We start from the raw sequence: 16,031 nt of genomic DNA on the forward strand, positions 1-16,031 counted from the left end.
GCCTTACAGAATTGCTCCTTAACTAATATATAAGAAGTTTCTTTGACCATTGGAAGATTCAGCTTTTCAATCCCTCAGGACTAGCAGGGCGCCCGAAACGGTGGGCCAAGGCGACACACTGCTCTACCGCTAATGCTAAGCCCGGAATGCGACCGAAATCGCAACCTCCGTATCGCCCGCGACAGTTGGAGGCGCCACCACCCAATGCACACCGGAAGACGAGCTGCCCTCTCCGTTGCCGGCGGGTGAAGGAGGTGGAATTCCGAGGGCAAATGGGCGCGCCCCTCCCCGCCTAAGTGGGGCACTCACTTCACGGGGATCCCGCGCCGCTACGCAAAACAAGACAGGCTCTGGCCGAGGCCTGCCTGCTTGACCAGGTAAGACGACGGGAGGCCAAACACCGGGCGGGGGGGGGGAGGTCAGGGCCCGGCCGGCTCCTCCGCAGCTTTCGCTTCCGCGCTGTAGCCTGGGCCCCGCCCCTCTCCGGCCAGGATCCCGGGCTGACCCCGAGGCGCCTGCAGAGCCCCTGGCCAAGAGGAGACACGGGGTCGGGGAGCGGCGAACCCCACCTTCCCTCCGCCAGAGGTCCCGCTCGCGCCGCGGCCTCCCGGAAGGCAGCGCAGGCCAAGCGGCCGCTCCTCTCCTCCCCTCGCCCCTTCCCCGCCGGCTCCCGCGCAGAGCTTACCAGGGGGCTGCCGGTGCTGGCCATGGGCGCGGGCTGCTCGTCCGTCGGCCCGCCCTCCGAGCGAGCGAACGACTCGGCCGCGCTCCAACCAGAGAGTCCGACCCAATGGGACGCCCGCGTCCTCCGTGAATGACGTCGGCCACAACAATGCCCTCTTCCGCTAGAGGAGGGCGGGACTTCCGCCCGCCTCCCTTCAGCACTGGATGGGCGCCGAGGCACTCAGCCACGTCTCGTCAGCTCACGCGAGACTGTCTTGCGCTTGCGCCAAAGAAGCCGGGCGGAGGGCGGGGGGCGAGTAGAAAGAGGAGCAGGTCAGCTGACCTGCCGGCTCCGCGGGAAGCGGGAGTGAAGCAATGCGCCACGCCCACTCGCTTTACCCACAACGCCTGTGGTTCGCCTCCAACCGCCGTTTCCCGTGATGCACCACTCCCCCCTTTGGACGGTGGCAAACCGAAGGGGTAGCGCTGCTCGGTGGAGAGGCTGCCTTGGGACGCCTCCCGCGGATGACCCGGAGCCAGCTGGCTTGCTCGCTTCCTTCCTCCCATTGGCTCGGCTGGAGCTCGGGAAGCCGGAGGGCGGCGAAGAGGCTTTCAGGCCCGGGACTCGACTTCTCCGTCTGCTCTCTGCCTGCCTCAGCAGCGATGAGACTCTCCTGCTGCTGTCGCTGTTCTTACGCTCACAAAGATAGTGCAAGAGCCCCTGAGTCCACCACCCTTCAATATAAATATTCTCAGGGCTACTTGCACCAATAGAAAACATCAGATATAACAAGATACTGTAATATTTATTTCATCACCTCATTCCACAAAGATCTCATTGCAATTTATATCACTACAGGAATAGTATACAGCAGAGATATCATGTTGGTGACACACTTTTTAGACGTGCACCATTTTGCAACACAGTCATTCAGTTTTACTAGCAAACCGGAGGTTAAACTAACCCCTTTCCAGCCCTGGGAGCAGCGTGGGGACTGTTTACGCAACACACACATTGTAGCCGACACACGTGTTTGGAAAGCTGTTAAACAGAATACATACCAACTGAAGACAATCATGTGAGGTACTGAAAATTTAAAACAACAAAACAGCCTTGACACAACAGTTCAGCAAACACCACCTGCCAGCAGCAGAAGAGAGACATCAACCATCAAATGTCTGGGAATCAAGAACAGTCTTGGCCTGGAATGGCAGTGATAGTGCCAAGTGGGTCTCCTTGGGAGGGGCACTCCTGAAAATACCCTTTCTCCTGTACTGGAGGAAGAACTCTGAAGAGAAGAGCCCGGCTGTCAAATTAGATATATGATCCATCTAGCCCAGTCTCCTGTGTTCACAAAAGCCAATTGGATGCCCCAAAGCAAAGCTCTCAAGCAGGACCCTGGTGTACCAGCCCACCTGCAGTTTCTAGCAGCTAGTGCTATTCAGAAGCATATACCCACTGGCCATCCCAGCAGTGATCCAATAGGAGAGCACATGGAATAGGTTGGAGTGGAGAGCCACTTCTTTCTCTGCTCACCAGCATTAAAAGGCCATATAATGGGTATGGAGGCAGGCAGGAACCAGACACAAACAGTTACTTCCTTTAAACTTCTGTAATTTCAAGAATGTAGTACCAGCAGGTGTCGCCTTTTTGTATGAGCTGCTTACTGGATGCATTTGTAACTTCAAGGAATAGTCATCCCACATTGAAAAAAGGTTCAATGAAGGCACCGTGTGGGGGATGGGATGTCCAAAGTGGATTCAAGAGGTTCTCCAGTTGGATTTCCAAGTGCGCATCATTGTCAAAGCCACAAACACAGCCCTTGTGCCAGACTCCAAGCTAAAGTGAAGACATTCCGTCTCTGGCACACTAGTAACTTGAGGGAAGGGGGCACCCCTTCACCAGGAAATAAAGTTTGATAACAATGATGGTCAGCCATTTCTTTTCTCTTTGGATGTGAATGCCTGACCCTCTCCCCCCACCCCCACACATCCTGTCCTGAAACTATGCCACCCTGTTCTCTGTGGGCTTCATCTATGCAGTGAAAGAGCATAGGTGGTGTAGGGTGGTACAGTGCTGAAAGATGGTCGTATTTCACTATAGCTGAGGGTCTAGTGATAGAACACAGGTCCTGAGGGTGTGAACCTGGAAGTCATTGATTCAACTCTCAACTCAGCCATCTCAACTCATGGCAGAACATCTAACTGGTTTTCTGGCCTTTTATGCCTTTTGGTTTTCTGGCCCCAGAGGGTATGGGGCGCTAGTCTACAGATGTCTGCACTCATGAGATAGCCTGGGCTGTACTTTCAAAACAATTAACCAGTTTAGATCTTTGCATGTGATTTGAACATATCTTTCTTGAAAATGCTGAGCAGAGCAGATCGGAGCTTCTGAGTAGAGCTCTGATTGGAACTGATTAGCATCTGTGGCTGCATCACATGCCAGGAAGGGATGGAGTTGAGTGAGGCAGGCATCTGCTCAAGGCTGCAAGGTGCTGGGCTAAGGTGTTTGGCATTCATTGGGTTAGAAATGTCTCAGTATCTCACCCTCCTACTACTCTGCTTGCCTCTCACCTTGGGAAGAGTTATTGAGCAGAATGAAGAAGGTCTAAGAGAAAGGAAGTACAGTTGCCAAAGGCTGGTCGGCCCTCTCCCTCTCCCCCAACCTCCAGCAAAAGACTTGCATGATGCTGCTTGCATTTGCCTGAGGCAAGATTATCATTCGGGGGGGGGGGTGCTTTCAGCGCTGATCTACTGATTGCTACCCTCCCTCACAGCAGCATGGAAGAAGTCTGCAGAGATGTGTGTTGCTGCTGCTACTGCTGCTGCACCACACAGATAATAAAACATCCTTCCTGGCAGCAGTCATGGGCGATAAACAGCCCCAGCTTGGGTCATTTTGAGTTTGCAGTTGGCCACTCTCACACTGGAGGCAACACAATCTAATTTAGGCTGATAGTGCCTGTTGTGAAACCCCTCCCACCCGGGAAAGACAAGGCCAAGACTAACCAGTTCCTCATACCTGATCAATAGCAATTCGGTGGGGGTGGGGGTGGGGGTGGGGAGAGTGTTTTTCCTCTGACCTCCATGGGACAGGAGCCAAGCTGACAGAGGTAGTCTTGAATGTGGTGTTGGAGAATCCCTTCGTGGCAGTTTTGGCAGCTTCAATGTTCATGCTGAGGCTGCCTCAGATGGGCCAGCCTAGGACTTCATGGCCCATATGATAACCATGAAGCTGTCTCAGCACATCACTGAGCTAGCACATATGGCTGGGGATAGGCTTCACATGCTGTAAGCGGGGGTGGGGGTGGGGCCTTATTGTGAATCCATCATCACCGACAGAGCATTCCCTGGTGAGGTTTGGGCTGAAGGCAGCTACTGCATGCTGAAGGAACTTGAGATGGTCAGCCTTCGGAGACCAATGGAATCTGATGGATGCTTTAATTCTCTGGTGGATTTGTAGATATTAAACCCACCTGCAATACAAGAAACTGCACCAAGAGCTGTTTCAAGGATACAGCTCAACCCTCCCTGGCTCCTTGATCTTCTTGCCTTTTGTTGTGGGTGGCAGCTACCAGGCCCAGCAGCTTCAGATGCCCAGAAAGGCTGGGCCTGTGAGCCACCACTCCATCACCTTTCCCAAGGGGTGGTGAGGCATCTAATCATAGCCTGCATTTTTAATCAAAGCTTATATTTTAAAATTCCTGTATATTAAAATGAGCTTAAAGATTTTCAAATGTTAAATGCCAGGCAGAAGACCAGCTGCCTAAGAACCTTGGCAAGATGTTTATCCTCCTGGACAAGGGGGCCCCCTGATTTATAGCAGAAAACAATTCTCAAAGTCCTAAAAAGGGAATTACAGGCTGAGAGCCAAGGTTACACTGACCCTACATATTACAGAAGATAAAAAAGCAGAGAAAAACATAATTAAGAGTGGGTAAATAGTAAAATAAAACCATGTGCCTCCCATTAAACTTGAGCCATATTTTCCTAAGGTTAAAAGGCCAAGAGCATCTGGCTGGCAGAAAGGGAGGGAGTATTTTGGGAAGTCTTTTTCTAAAGTTGTTTCTTTCTTAAACTGAGATCCTTTTAAGATTTCTTTTCCTTTTAAAAGGTTATTTATGTTATGTATTAAATATATTGGCTTAAATGTAATTATGCAAAGGAATTAGAAGCTAAGAAATGTTAAATCCTTATGCTAGATTCTTATTTCATATAGTTGGAAGAGACCACAGGGGCCATCGGCCCAGCCCCCCCTGCCAGGCAGGAGGCATCATTGGAGCACACATATGGTTGTCAGGCCTTTGTTTAAAGACCTCCAAAAGAAGGAGATCTTTCAATGATGATGTGAACTCAAGATCCTTGACATCTGTTTAAGATAAAAATTTAAGATTAACCATCTGCTTTGGAGGGCAATAGGGCAAGGAGGGCAAGAGGTGAGCTGGTAATTAAGGTTCCTTGTTGAGACAAATGTAAGATATATGACTATTTATTTGTCATTTATAGATAGAAGAATATATAGCTTTTTGTTTCCCATAAAAGGCAAAAAGGAAATGCGTGTATCTTTTGTGATTGGTTCTAACAAACAGCCAATAGGAATTTCAATCAGGCTGATTGGACAGAGGCAGCCACAGGAGGAGCAAGGGGGCTGGATTAAGGAAATATAAGTGCTGGCCATAACGGCAGGAGGCCAGGCCAGAGCTTGGTAACCATATACCACTGTGCCTCTCATTTATTTGTCTGACAAATAAATTATTATTTTAATTTCTCTATTGCTGCGTTGAATATTTCATTCCAGCTAAGCGTTAACCACAAGAAGGGTGCTACAGTGACAGCAGCAGCAGCACTGCAGGGATCTGGTGGGGGACAGGGAGCAGAGACCGCAAAGGGCCTCTGTTCTGAGTGTGACTTTATTGCAGTTGCAAGCAGAACTCACTGGAAAGAAGCAGGCACCTCAAGTGAGGAAGCCGCTGTGTTGTGGTTTTTGCATCTGCTCTCCAACACTGTACTACCCCCTGCCAACCCGGCTGCACATGCTCCAACTATCAGCTCTGAGTCTCCCACTGCAAAGCAGCTCCCAAATGCTCCTCTGCCTCCTTTCTTCCAGGGATGCCCCCTTCCAAGGCCAGAAAAGAGAGAGCCCTAGCCATCGTCACACTGACAGTCTTTTGTCCAGCCCCACTGGGGAAATATCCATCCATCGAGACCTCAGCCCAGCCATGGTCCGGGCAACAGGGCTCGCCTTGATCTGTGGGTGGGGGTCACACATGGCTAGTGGGGCCCAGAACAGCCTGGGGGGAGTCCTTTGCAGCCTGGTCCAGGCCTGCGGCTGAAATGCTCTGCAGCAGCTGCTCAGCAGCAGGCCTGGAGCCTGGCTGGCTGTGGCCACCTCCTAAGGCGCAGTAATCATTGCTGCCAAAGAGGAGGAGGAGGGCGGGTGTCTCCGTCTCCAGTGGGCCCTGTTCTTGGAAGGTGAAGCCCCACTCGCATGGCAAAGAAGAGGAGCTCTCCTGCTCTGTTTCCCCAGAGGGAAGGGGTGCCTCTGCTTCAGGCTGCGGCTGCTTCAGGTCTCCCTCGAGGCCTCTCTGTTTGCTGGCCATATATTGATAGTCTGGCATCTCGGGCGGGGGGCAAGTGCTCTCTTTGGACAGGGCCTCATCCTCTGGCAGCGGTTGGCAGAAGGAAAGCCGGGAAATGCCTGCTGGGGGGGCTTTATCCTCCTCGCCCCCCTTGCTGTGGTCCCAGGGCATCTCTTTGTCCTCGTTGCCACCGCTCTTTTCTGCCAGGCCAGCCCAGCGCTGGAAGAGAGCAGAAAATAGCCTCAGGTTCCCCACCTGGAATGGCTTTCCATGCCAGAAGCCAGCATGAACATGATCCTGCTGTCCCCTCAGCTACTGCTGGAGTCAGTGTGCACCTCTTCTTGGGCTTCCTGCTACTTGCAGGGTGTGTGTGTATGTGCATTCCTAGACACCTGGAGAACTTGGTTGGTTGAGATTAGTTTCTTTTAGTTACATGATTTATGCGCTGCTTCAGATTTCCAAAACTACATTTTGGAAACTACAACTAATCCAGAATGCAGCAGCTAGACTGGTGACTGGGGGCAGGCGCTGGGACCATACGCAATGGTCCTGAAATACCTACATTGGCTCCCAGTACATTTCCAAACAAAATTCAAAGTGTTGGTGCTGACCTTTAAAGCTCTAAGCGGCCTTGGCCCTCTATACCTGAAGGAGTGTCTCCACTCCCATTGCTCAGCCTGGACACTGAAATCTAGTGCTGAGGGCCTTCGGCGGTTCCCTCACTGCGAGAAGTGAGGTTATAGGGAACTAGGAAAGGCTTTCTCAGTAGTGGCACCCACCCTGTCGAACGCCCTCCCATCAGAAGTCAAGGAGATACAGTAAGTAACTATAAAACCTTTAGAAGACATCTGAAGGCAGCCCTGCATAGGAAAGTTTTTAATGTTTAATGTTTTATTATGTTTTTATATATGCTGGAAGCTACTCAGACTGGCTGGGGCAACCCAGTCAGGAAATTATTATTATTATTATTATTATTATTATTATTATTATTATTATTCCAAAGAATTCTCCAAGCAGTTTACAACCTGCCTTCAAGTGAGGAAACCAGGTCCTGCCTAGGCCACAAAGCTGCCAGCCTGACACCCACATCTCCCACCACTACCAGAGAGGGACCCAGACGACAATACCAAAACCTTGCCCAGGAAGCCATCTCTGCAGCTGAAACCCCCTTCTCTTCTGAAAGGATGGGAGGCCCACTTCTCCATGGCAGCCTGAGAATTACACCCCACCCTCCCCGGCTTGGTACTCAGCCATCATCAGGTTCAATGTGGCTCCTCCCGAGATCATGGTTGTTACCTTGAAATCCCCACTGTGTGAGAGATAAAGGGGCTGGAAATAAGCTGCTGGGCTGGGGATGTTTGCGCTGCAATGGCCCTTGGACCTGTGGAAAGAGAGAACCACAGCCCATGGGAAAACACCCCTTCTCTTCTTCCAGCCTCCCACAGTCCATCTTCCCCGGATGCTGGTGGTGTACAAATAATTGTCTCCTCTTTCTGCCCCTATTCCACCTCCTTGGTGCATGTCAACCCCAGGGAGGAAAAGAGAAAGCACAGGCAACCTCCTGCCCACCTGCTGGGCCAATTTGGAGCTGGAGAGTAGAGTCTGGTTGTATGCAAATGCCCTAGAAGGGCAGGTGTTCACGCAACTGAAGGAAGTGGTGCCTTCATGCACACAAAAGGCTGAGCATCAGCCACACCCAATCCCACTTCAGGGCAGGGCAGAAGGAGATAGATATACTGTAGTCTGTGTGCCTTTTATGTGACAGATACCCCTTTCCTGCTGTGGGAACCACAAAAGCCTCCCTTTCCTGTGTCTCTGTTTTCTGTGCTTGTGCATGCACTAGGCACATTGTGTGGGCGCGAGGGAGTGCAACTCAGGGTAGCAAAGCCATGGGCCAGAGACCCCAACTCCTTCTCTGACCTCATGCGATGAGCAAAACACAAATATTGGTGCCTGGGCCCTCCTGGCTGCCTGTATGCAACATCTCCAGGCGAAATGAATGAATGAATGAATGAATGAGTGAATGAGTGATATACCTCCAGAAGATTGTGAGTACCAGGAGCAGGAACAGCAGGATGCCCAGGCAGAGAAAGAGCAGGTTGAACACATGCTTCAGGAGGTGGGACTCCCGATGCTGCTGCTGCCCGTTGCCTGTGGATGGAATCATCAGCACATCAGTACAGTGGAGGATTGCCCTTGGTTTGCCAAAAAAGGAGCTGGCGACCGAAGGAATGAGCACAGTTGCATTTTTGTGGGTTTCACTTTGGAACGGCAAACAAGCAGATACACATCTCACCAAGAGCTTATTCAGCCTGTGTGGTGTGTGGGATATATTCAGCTCCAGTAAAATACTAAATAAATCTTTGGGGGATGAAACTGGTAGCCGCAGAGAGTCTGTGTCTTGCCCAGGAAGGCAGATTTTTAAAATCTGTCTCTTGGGAAGCTCACCTGACTAGTTCCGAGGAACACCAAAGACCTTCCCCCCAAGAGATGTGACCCTGTTTTTTTAAATGGGGGGGGGGCTTTGTTTTGTGAGTTGTAACTTGTCTTTGAGCATAAGAAAAAAAACAACCTATGACACAAATGAGTGCAAGCAAGAGAAGTGGAATTTGTGTGTGTGTGTGGACCTGGGTGTGTGGCACAACAAATGAAGCACAGCTTTGTACCAGACCTGGGGGGGCTTTCCACTTGGTGGTGGCGCTCCATGGACTCCACTGGCTTCTGTAGTGCATATTCACATCTGGAGTTTTGCAGCGAATTCTTGCCATGTACTCTACGCCAGACTCGAACTCGAAGCCCTCAATTTCCACCCATGTTTCTTTGTTGACCCAGACCTTGTTCTGTGCCTGCTGTGAAGGATCGGAGCACAAGCAATGATCCCATTAGACAGAATTCAGTTGGGCAGGCCCTGTAAGTCATAGCAAATGCCAGAAGGAGATGGGGGTTTCCGAGTGGAGACCTTATGCTGCTAACAGGTTGTACAGACTCAACGTTTGCTTGTGCTTCCATCCAACCCCAGTTGTAGATATCCCTGCTGCTCAGCCATTTGCCATCCCCATCAGTGTGCAAGTCTTGACCAGACGTCTCTGTGCTGTGTGTCAGCCAAGACCCCTCCTGCCTCCTATCCTCCAGGGCATTGTGATCCTTGAGAAGGCAAGAGGTGGTGAAATGCCTCCTGCTCTCAGCCCATTTCAGTGGCCTCTTACCTCCCAGGGTGCTTCTGTGGTCTTGAATGCCAATTCCCATTGCCAGTCGTCCAGGAAAATGTCTTCATAGGCCTCTGGCCTCCTCCACTGCATCCAGCACTTGCTGGAACTCATGTTGCTCTGCAGGTCAAACGGTGGCTCACATTTGACTGGAAAGAGATGGAGAGCAGAGAGGAGGTGCTGCTGGGAGCCAAGAAGACCCCCACCCACCCAAAAGCAACACAGTGTGTATGTGTGCGCTCCTGGGACATCCTTCAGGGAGCTGCTGCTGCTCAGGGAGAACTCAGCAGAGCTCACCAGGATGTCCAGGGCTGGAAAAAGCTCAGAAAGAGAGGTGGAGTGGAGGGAAAAGGCTGGGGGCAAACAGACTGTCCCCAGCAGCTGGAGGACACAAGGACCCTTGCCTCCAACCATGGCCACTCTCCCGTCCTGGAGAAGTTTGAGTCAGTCCCTCCACATGCAAGAAGACTCACTCTGCAGCCTGGGCTCATACATCGTAAAGACGATGAGTCTGTTTCCAGAGGAGGAGGAGGCATACAAGGAGACGCTGTACTCATCGTTCTCTGTGAACTCGCCCTCTTCACTATTCGCAGAGCAGCTGAACTGGTCCAGGGCCTCCTCAGAGAGATGGCAGATGAGGTCACTGTAGAGACCGAGGAGGCTGCAAAACAGAGAAGAGGAGGCAGAAGGTCCTTCAATCAATCAATTAATCAATCAGCAGAAGGTCCTTCTTTGGGGTGGCCGCCCAGCATGAAGCATGGCTGGGGGAATGTGGCCGGCCGCCATTAGAGAAGGAGAGAATGCCTCTGAGCATATGGAGAGTAACTCCTATCACAACACTCACATACCTGGACTTCCTGACCAAAGTGTCTGTCTATGTGTCCAAAAGGGACGAAAGGAGGGAGAGACAGGGATTTGTTTCCATGCAACCTGAAAATCTAATGGTGCACCTTGGAGAAATTGCCCGGAGGTGCTGCCAGGGAAGGGACTCAGACAAACCTCTGGAGGCTGGGGTGGGCATGGCATTGGGCAGAGCAGGCTTTGACTCTGTGGTTGTGCCTAGCACCATGGGCATTTTCTCCCAAGAAGAAATACCCTGCTGTGGCTGTTGCTTTTTGCCCCTTGTGCTCCAGCCAAAGTCCTGGGAAGTCTGCTCTCTGGCTCCTGAAACCCATCAATCACCAACATCCCCTGGACTGTGCAGGCATCTTCTTTTCCCCACAACTTGCAACCACAGATGAGAGATACACTGCCTGGGAACCCAGAACCACCCTACAAGAAACCTGGCTCCTGCCTAGCCCCCAGTCACCCCAGCAGAGACCAGGGCTTGGTGTCCCTGCCCTTACTCAGAGAAATTGAGGTGGAAGGGTCCCTCTCCCAGGATCTCGTCACGGCGGTGCCATGTGCAATTCACCCTGCGGCCCTGCGACCCATAATTGTTCAGGCACTGCACACTGTTGTTGGAGAGCCCTGCCAGGAGACAGAGAAAAGGAGGGAAGGGGTTCAGAAGCCAGCCGCACCCTCATCAGTCCAGCATCACTCCCGCCCTCCCTCCTGAAATTTGGCTTGCATTTACCGGTATTCCAATTGTGCCATGACGAGGCACTGGGAAGAAGAGAAGAGGTTGCAGATGCTTTGGGGACAAGAGAATAAGAACACAAAGAGAGCCCTGCAGCTGGATGAAGCCAGTGGTTCATCTAGTTCAGCCTCTGGTTCTCACAGTGGCCAACTAAATGCTCCAAAGCGAAGAAGCCCATAAGCAGCCGGCATTAAGAAGCATTCCTTTTTTTAAAAAAATAATATTTATTAAGAGTTTAAAGATTACAAAAAGAAAGAAAAAGAATTAAACATGACAATATAATAAAATACAAAAAACAAAGACAAAAACACTACATGAAACATTGAATTAACAAAACAAAACAAAAACAATTAAAAACACTTCCAATATTTTCAATCTTAACTTTCATTCACTTGTTTCATTGACTTCCTCACGCCTCCCTTTTTGTATTCCACTTCAGTTAACTGTTTCAGCAATTCCTTTCCATCTTCCTCTGTTTTCTGTCCTGTAATTAATCTTAACATATTCTAACCTTATTTTTTCCCTTTAATACATTAACAATCTAACTTCACTCCACCATTTTTCTTTAGCTCATTAATTTTACAATATTTCTGTAAATCATCTTTAAATTTTTTCCAATCTTCTTCCACCAACTCTTCTCCCTGGTCTCGGATTCTGCCAGTCATTTCCGCCAGTTCCATATAGTCCATCAACTTCATCTGCCATTCTTTCCGGGTGGGTAAATCTTGTGTCTTCCAATACTTCGCGATGAGTATTCTTGCTGCTGTTGTAGCATACATAAAGAAAGTTCTGTCCTTCTTTGGCACCAATTGGCCAACCATGCCCAGGAGAAAGGCCTCTGGTTTCTCCAGAAAGGTATACTTAAATACCTTTTTCAATTCATTATAAATCATCTCCCACATTAAGAAGCATTCCTGCCTTGAGCAGAAGATGAAAGGAGCAATCTGCCCCTCTGGGTTTCTGGGAGCTTTCTGGAAGAGAGACCTGCTTTGGGGATTTCAGTGGACAAGCTGCTATGTCCTTGTGTTTTCTTCTGCAACCTCCTGCTTTTCACCCTTTGTCTGAACATGCCCTGTCCACTGCACTGGATGAAGAAAAAGCCCCTTCTCAGAGAGAGGGTATCATCTAGTACAGGGCTGGTGCTCAGCAGCTCTTTCTGATATTTTGAATTACTTTATTAAATCATCTTAATGAATTTGTTTTGTCGTATGCTACTGTGTTTGATATTACAGTGGTACTTCAGGTTAAGTACTTAATTCGTTCCGGAGGTCCGTTCTTAACCTGAAACTGTTCTTAACCTGAAGACCACTTTAGCTAATGGGGCCTCCTGCTGCTGCCGTGCTGCCGGAGCACGATTTCTGTTCTCATCCTGAAGCAAAGTTCTTAACCTGAGGTACTATTTCTGGGTTAGCGGAGTCTGTAACCTGAAGCGTATGTAACCTGAAGCATATGTAACCCAAGGTACCACTGAACAGTCAAACCTTGGTTCCTGAATGCCTCCGTTATCATACGTTTCGGCTCCCGAATGCCGAAAACTTGGAAGTAACTGCTCTGGTTTAGAACGATTTTCAGAAGCCAAACAGCTTCTGGGGAGTTTTGTTCTTTTTTCTCCATTGACTTTGCTAACCACCCTTTGATCCTCAGTTGTCGAACATTTCAGAAGGCAAACTGTCTTCTAGAACGGATTACGTTCGACAACAGAGGTTTGACTGTACAGTGATTGCATTGTTTGTTATTTCTTAAAGCTACTGAGATTATTGTGAGTCGCTTTGAGCTCAATACGTGTGGTTGGAAAGGCAGAATACATATATTACATCAAAAATCTAAACAAATTTAGAAAGGGGACTCTGTAAAGAAAACAGCAAAGACCCTAGGGAAGAAGAAGAAGAAGAAGAAGAAGAAGAAGAAGAAGAAGAAGAAGAAGAAGAAGAAGAGTTTGGATTTGATATCCCGCCTTTCACTCCCTTTAAGGAGTCTCAAAGCGGCTAACATTCTCCTTTCCCTTCCTCCCCCACAACAGACACTCTGTGAGGTGAGTGGGACTGAGAGACTTCAAAGAAGTGTGACTAGCCCAAGGTCACCCAGCAGCTGCATGTGGAGGAGCGGAGACGCGAACCCGGTTCCCCAGATTACGAGTCTACCGCTCTTAACCACTACACCACACTGGCTCTTCCCCCTTCCTCAAAGGGGCCAAAGCCAGGAAAGAAGCCCAGAGATGGGTCTGGATATGTCTCCCTGCCCCACAATAGGGTGAACAGCAGCATTTTAATCTGGAAAATGGCCTGTTGAGGTGGAGAGTTAAAGGCACTACCCCCTCCTTCAACACTGCTTTTCTGGACAAAATTGAACCCCTGTTCCCCACCCCAACTGCTTTTAAGTTAAACCATTACACATTCAGAAGCATTGAGAGCAGGAGATGTCCTGAGAGATCTTGTGGTGCCTCTTGGGCTCCACTCTGGTCACAGGTCCTCAGATGTACATCCCATTCTCTGTGGGTCCATTTGGTGGCCAGGAACTGCTCCCCCCCCACCTACCTGTTTGCTGCATTTCTTCAGCTGCAAATAGAGGGAAGAGGAGCACCTGCAACAGGCAGGTGGTCCAACAGCCTTCCCCCATTGCCAGAAGGACTCCTAGAAAACAGAAGGACAGAAGGGGCCCTGTCAACCCACTGCTAAGCCAGCTCCTCTCCCTGCAGATGGAAAGTGACTTCCGATGGCGAGGCACTAAGGACTCTCTGTGGCAATGGGGCCAGGAGCTCATCCTGCACATGGCATGCCAAGCCCCAGGGAGGGAGACAGGGTGGATTCAGAAGAGCTGTTTCACCTGCCTCTTTACCACGGAAGACTGTTGTTACTGTGTGTTATGCAGGACAGTGGTGAACGTGGGGGGGATGCAGAAACCACCCCCATCTTATAGAACATTCCTCAACAGCTACAGCCATCTCAGTTGTGATGGGGACTTGCTGTATATCTACATCTATCTATATTATATATTTGATATAATATACCGTATTTTTCCATGTATAAGACACCCCCAACTTTTGGGGACCCCAAATTTAGAAAATGGGCATATGCACTATCCATGTATAAGATGCCCCCAGATTTTAAACCTTATTTTAAAGTAAAAAAACCCTAGTCTTACGCACAGAAAAGTATAGTAATTATATATATATATATATATATATATATATATATATATATATATATATATATTATAATTGCATCTCTATCTGCCCTGTAACAAAGCCTCAAAAGGACCCAAAGGACTCCCAGTAATTGGGGGGGGGAATTCTTATACCACCCAGGCTGAAATCTCATGGATGCTTACCTGAAAGGAAGCCCCATTGATCACAACTATTATATAAATTATAAATTATATCTGCCCTCCTCTGTGCCTTGACCAAACCCAATGTGACTCTTACCCAGAGCTCCTTTGGGGTCTCTCTCTCTGGATGGATTTCGTGAGAGGCAAAAAAGCAGTCCAGAAAGCAATGGCAAGACTGTGGCTGCAGATGGACTCTGTGGCTCTTCTTCTCCTGGAGCTGCTCCAGTGGCAATTTGCTCCGTCTTGGCCCCTGGGCTGATTAGAAAGAACAGTTTGTTTACCAGGCAGGAGGAGGTCTCTTTTCTATTGAGGCAGATGTTGGCGATAAGTTTGGCAGGCTATGGAGATTGTCTCTAAGATTGTCAAACCGATTTTGAGGAGTTTTGAGGCATTAACCCTGTGGGTCCCCAGGAATGAGCCATGTGCCTGAAACCTGCCTGAGCCTTGTTTTTTGCCCTACATTTTTGCTACCTCATGTAAGGAGGTTGTGTCCCAAAACAGGGCTGGCCCAACCATTAAGCAAACTGAGGCAATTGCCTCAGGTGGCAGATGCTGGGGTGAGGCAGCAGCCCCCACATTTTCATCTAAAGCCCTCCTCCCTCCTCCCTCCTCCAAGCCATTCCCCTGTTGCTGTGTGACCTGTCCAGAAAACTGGATCTGGTCTGCTGTGTTAAGTATGGTGTGGAGGGCTGAATTAAGAGTCAGCTGCCAGTCCAGTCGTCTTCTGTACATGGGATGGGGGGGGGGGGGTTCCATCTTTCCTTCTTTGCCACAGACAGGCAGTTGAATATATTGGGCCGGTCATGCCCACAGAGGAAGGTTGTCTCCCTGGAGAAAGGAGAGAGCCATCCAGAGCCATCCTTGCAGCCTGGAAAGGGAGAAAGAGCACCAGTGAAGACTCCTGTACAGCTGCAAATATAATGTTTTAAGTGTTAGCTATAGGTCCATGGGGTGACCAGAACCCAACAGGGACTGCTTCCCCTGAAACACCTGCAGCCCAGATGCCCTGGCAGGGATGGTAAAGGTAAAGGTACCCCTGCCTGTACGGGCTAGTCGTGTCCGACTCTAGGGTTGTGTGCTCATCTCGCTTAAGAGGCCGGGAGTCGGCGCCGTCCGAAGACACTTCCGGGTCACGTGGCCAGCGTAACAAAGCTGCAGCTGGCGAGCCAGCACCAGCGCCGCACACGGAAACGCCGTTACCTTCCCGCTATAAAGCGGTACCTATTTATCTACTTGCACTTAAGGGGTGCTTTCGAACTGCTAGGTGGGCAGGAGCTGGGACCGAACGACGGGAGCTCACCCCGCAGCGGGGATTCGAACCGCCAACCTTACAATCAGCAAGTCCTAGGCACTGAGGTTTTAGCCACAGCGCCACCCGCAGGGATACCGGTTTGCAAATCCACCCCACTCTCTTCTGGAGCAGAACCCAGCAGTGTCCAGCTCCTCTGCTCCAGACACTTCCTCTGATGGCTCCTCCACAGCAGTTCCAAGCAGGATGCGCCTCTTGCATCCTCCCAAGGCAGTAGAGTTTTTCAGGATGAAGAAAGATGATCTTGGGTGTATGCCAGGGAGGGACGTGTTGCGGCAGGAAAGGGCTCCTGCCTTTTCTCTAGCAACAGGGGTGGGGAGGCTGCGTCAGGTGGCCTCCACAGACAAGTGTTAGTCCAGGCCAGTGGGGGA

General features: G+C 50.1%; 2 protein-coding genes across 4 annotated transcripts in view; both read right to left on the minus strand.

Moving 5' to 3' along the window:
• PDPK1 (3-phosphoinositide dependent protein kinase 1) overlaps positions 1–843 on the minus strand; it is a 41,660-nt gene extending 40,817 nt beyond the window's left edge. Inside the window, exon 1 of one of the 2 annotated variants that reach the window (XM_079952795.1) lies at positions 686–843. In XM_079952795.1, coding sequence (XP_079808921.1) covers positions 686–709 — 24 coding nt within the window. In that variant the 5' untranslated portion in view covers positions 710–843. The remainder of the gene's footprint in view (positions 1–685) is intronic. The other variant, XM_079952793.1, reaches the window with a different exon arrangement.
• Positions 844–5,555: 4,712 nt separating this feature from the next.
• On the minus strand, positions 5,556–14,835 carry LOC307202644 (uncharacterized protein). 2 transcript variants are annotated; one of them, XM_079952801.1, is made up of 9 exons: positions 14,449–14,835; positions 13,562–13,657; positions 10,795–10,918; positions 9,922–10,109; positions 9,449–9,597; positions 8,914–9,088; positions 8,279–8,393; positions 7,539–7,623; positions 5,556–6,461 (listed from the first exon to the last, which is right to left on the minus strand). In XM_079952801.1, the coding sequence occupies exons 2-9, from the start codon at positions 13,641–13,643 to the stop codon at positions 5,925–5,927; spliced, it is 1,455 nt and encodes a 484-aa protein (XP_079808927.1). In that variant the 5' UTR covers positions 13,644–13,657; positions 14,449–14,835; the 3' UTR covers positions 5,556–5,924. The 2 variants fall into 2 exon arrangements, with proteins under 2 accessions (XP_079808927.1, XP_079808926.1); XM_079952800.1 differs by having other exon boundaries at positions 8,914–9,091.
• Positions 14,836–16,031: the final 1,196 nt, after the last annotated feature.

This window comes from Podarcis cretensis, assembly GCF_951804945.1.
Source record: "Podarcis cretensis genome assembly, chromosome: 14".
Lineage (NCBI taxonomy): Eukaryota > Metazoa > Chordata > Lepidosauria > Squamata > Lacertidae > Podarcis > Podarcis cretensis.

What these genes read in the sequence shown, in the direction of transcription:
- LOC307202644 (XM_079952800.1), bottom strand. Translation starts at nt 13,643, where the DNA reads ATGGGGGAAGGCTGTTGGACCACCTGCCTGTTGCAGGTGCTCCTCTTC. An exon ending in GTATGAGCCCAGGCTGCAGA is followed by an intron (nt 9,598 to 9,921) that starts GTGAGTCTTCTT and finishes ATCTCTTTCCAG; the next exon opens with TCAAATGTGAGCCACCGTTT. An exon ending in CACACAGTGGGGATTTCAAG is followed by an intron (nt 6,462 to 7,538) that starts GTAACAACCATG and finishes GCTCTCTTCCAG; the next exon opens with CGCTGGGCTGGCCTGGCAGA.